Source organism: Zeus faber (assembly GCF_960531495.2).
Source record: "Zeus faber genome assembly, chromosome: 20".
Lineage (NCBI taxonomy): Eukaryota > Metazoa > Chordata > Actinopteri > Zeiformes > Zeidae > Zeus > Zeus faber.
The window spans coordinates 5,948,859-5,952,269 of NC_137207.1; the positions used below are offsets into that span (position 1 = coordinate 5,948,859).

General features: G+C 45.6%; 1 protein-coding gene across 1 annotated transcript; it reads right to left on the reverse strand.

The window, feature by feature from the left end:
• Window positions 1-1,086: 1,086 nt before the first annotated feature.
• On the reverse strand, window positions 1,087-2,663 carry LOC307246028 (aquaporin-8-like; the record flags this gene model as incomplete). The annotated part of the gene is made up of 5 exons (XM_080021808.1): window positions 1,087-1,129; window positions 1,363-1,497; window positions 1,650-1,864; window positions 2,084-2,210; window positions 2,404-2,663. The coding sequence occupies 5 exons, from the start codon at window positions 2,661-2,663 to the stop codon at window positions 1,087-1,089; spliced, it is 780 nt and encodes a 259-aa protein (XP_079877934.1).
• Between the last annotated feature and the right edge of the window lie 748 nt (window positions 2,664-3,411).

Genomic DNA, 3,411 nt, shown 5'->3' on the forward strand with positions numbered 1-3,411 from the left:
ACGATACCACTTCTTGGCTAATGTCCCAATTGCCTGTGTAGCCCTACACGAACGAACGAACGAAGTGTATATAATATCCGTGTAAAGCGGGCATTTGTTTATTTAACATTTTATTCATTTAACATCATAATTTATAGAATACGTCTCCTTTGTTTATCTTCATATTGAATTCAGCTTTTCCTGATAGTGTTTTCCTTTCTGTCTTCTGATTGGTCAACAACATAAAAGGGTTGTGTTGTGGTTGATTTTAAGTGAGATGGAATTGATTAACAGGTTATCCATCTCCATCCAGTGCCGTGTTTACAACAGAGTGAGTCCAACCACCATGTATCCAACCCCTCTGTTACACTATTTTACACCCTGGTTACTATTTTATTACTGATACTAGAAGGAGTTAGCATTCCATTGCTTATGTGATGCTTGCTGTACCGTTTGGCACACGGCAACCAACTCCTTGCTTTTTATATTTAGGTTTAACAGATGAGACCGATGTGGTGTGGGCATGGTGTGGTTTGAGCAGCCACACCTGTCCTGGGTCCAGGCAATTGGGGCCCAGGATCAGTGTGGCTGTATACTTGTTGCTCGTTGGTTGGTCTAATGAGCAACAGGTAAAAACCTCATCCCCACACACACTCAGGAGAGGAGCCCTTGTCATGACATGCTGTCCATCTGCTCCTGGGCTGATTCGACCTAGCCCACTCTCTCCAATAAATGTGTGTGTGAAACCCCATCATCTGTGTCTCTGTGCCGGAGATGCCTGGAAACGCCCCTTGGGTGGCAGGCGTGGTAGGCGAAACTGCCATAACCGAAGATTGTCTTTGAGTCCAAATCTTGTTTTTGTTTAATAGAAGAAAAAAAACAATCCCATCACAGATAAAACAGTTTGAGGTCAGTGACATAAGAAAACTATTAACAGACAAAATCACAGGGTTAACGTTAGCATAGGAAGCCATGGTATGAAATGAAAAGCAACGTGCATTTGTAGTAGTTTGTAGAAAACAGCCTGAGTGGGGTCTCTGTGCAGCTCCAACTGGCGATGGTGTTGTAATGAGGGAATTGCTGTCACTTGAAGTGGACGCTTGGCTCTCATTTCATAATAAGTCTTATCTTTTCATCGCCAAGGATGACTCTGAAAGAACAACGGGGACAGTGTTAATATAAGCTGCTGCTTCACCACCATTTCCATAACGTTTCTTTCCGGTGGTGGTTAGGTGATCGATGGGTCCAAGATCCACATTCAAGTGATATGGCCCCATGTGTCATAACGCTCTGCCAACCCCTTTATTGAAACAACTGTTTTGATCCTCTCAGATCTCTGAGAGGATGAAAAGGGTTAAAGCAATTCCATCAGCTTCTGCTTACCTGAGAAGTACAGCAGCAATCAGTCCTCCTCCGATTGGCCCCACCCAGTACACCCAGTGGTAAGTCCAGTAGTTGGTCATCACAGCCGGGCCAAAAGCCCTGGCGGGGTTAAGACATGTCCCCGACACATCACCCCTGGAGCAGGAAGCAAAGGAGAAGTATTCTCTGTTAGTCACTAAATTCTTAGCTTGGGGTGCATGATGAGTTTTGGGTGGGGCAGATAACACAACTCCACAATTCCACCTCCACCCAAAAAGACTTTGGCTGTAGACTGTGGATGATCTCACCCAGCGAGGATGTTGATAATCACGGTGCAGCCCACCAGGAAAGGAGCCAAGGGCGTTTTGGTCTTGGTGTTTACCGCAACCAGCAGCACCACCATGGTGACCAGGCAGGTCATGGCCAGCTCGCCGAAGATAGCGCCCGGAATCTGCTTCTCCGTCTTGAGGATGTCAAAGGCGGCCCCAGTAGCGTTGAAGTAGCGGTCTGCAGGTGTCATGATCTGCGGGGAGGTGGTGGCGATTACTACTGCAACTGCCCTCCAAGTCAACATCAACACAACACTAACACTAACAACTATCCAGCAAAACAGTCTGTCTTCAAACACGTTATGTCTACGATGAAATGACAATTTAATTGACTTAACATTCAGTATGAATGGATGGAAAAGGCTTTGCATTTATTTTGGTGAATTTGCAGAGCTAGCTTTTGAAATAATGACCTTTGCCATCCCAGCTCCCAGAACCCCTCCAATCAGCTGGCTGATAAGGTACGGTCCGACCATCATCAGCTCCATGCCTCCACACAGGTAGATGGCAATGGTGAAGGGGGGGTTGAAGTGGGAACCACTGGAAAGAGTGAGATACAGCTGAGAGAAGATTGAAGAGAGGTGGGCTACAGCAGGTAAAGCCCAATGTTCACTGTTGCATGTAACTCTGCAACCTTAGACTTAACTTCAATGGACAGGACAATAGGACAAACCTAATATAGTCTACTTATGTCCAATTATTTTACATTGAATCCTATCCTCATAGTGTTTACCTGATGTTATCCATGACTGCTATCATCACGGCCACCGCTAGCCCGTGTACCAGGGCGGGCTGCACCCTGCCTGCCGCAGGGACGTTCTCGATGACAGACACGCAGCCAATGAACACGAAGAACATGGTCCCCAGCACCTCAGCCAGGCAGGGCTGGACCAGCCTCTCGTACTTGTTGGGTGGCCGGGCAAGGGGCTCCTTCTTGCCCTTCTGCATGAGCGTAGAGTCTGTGTCCTCCATTTCCATTTTCTCGACTCCCATCGTGCTCTTGTATTAATCCCTCTGGTGTGATTTGAGAGCTGTTCCCTGCGTTCTTAGATTGCTTTACCACGGAAATGGAAATGGAAGATTCTTCGGGAGCCTTTACTGTACGCCTATAGAGCCCCACCTCTGCTCCGCTTGACTCAGTCTGCAGACCAAGTGAAGGGCACACAGAGGTGCTCCCGTCTTTTATAATCATTGTGTGATTCTGGCAGGCTGTATAGATATTGCCCCACAGGCCATAAAACATCAAAGGCATTGGAAAAATCACGATATTGATGCACTCATGATCCAGTACCTTGACCTCAAAGAGCTATTTTATCCAGTTATGTCCAGGATTGTCTACATAGTCTGGTTTGTTCTGCTGCCCTCCTTAAACAGCGTATACACTGAGGTGACCCCTTTGTCTTGGTTGATAAGGAATAAATATGAGGCTAATAAATGTGAGCTCGCACAGGTGCAGATCAAGGTCCCAAAGCCGTAAGGTAGGACAAAGAAGTCAACCAGGCCACTGACATTGAAATAACCATGGTGTGTTCCTTCTCACCCTCATCAAACACTTTGTCAGGATACATATACATGTTCATAGAAATAAACTAAATTCAGATTTAGATAACTATTTTGGAATCTACAAACCAACTTGATATACCAAAATTTCATCACTCATATTTAAGTATGCATTTGAGCAATATATTAAAGACTTGTCAGAGAATGTCAATGTCAACTAACGACTTGGATTATGTATTTG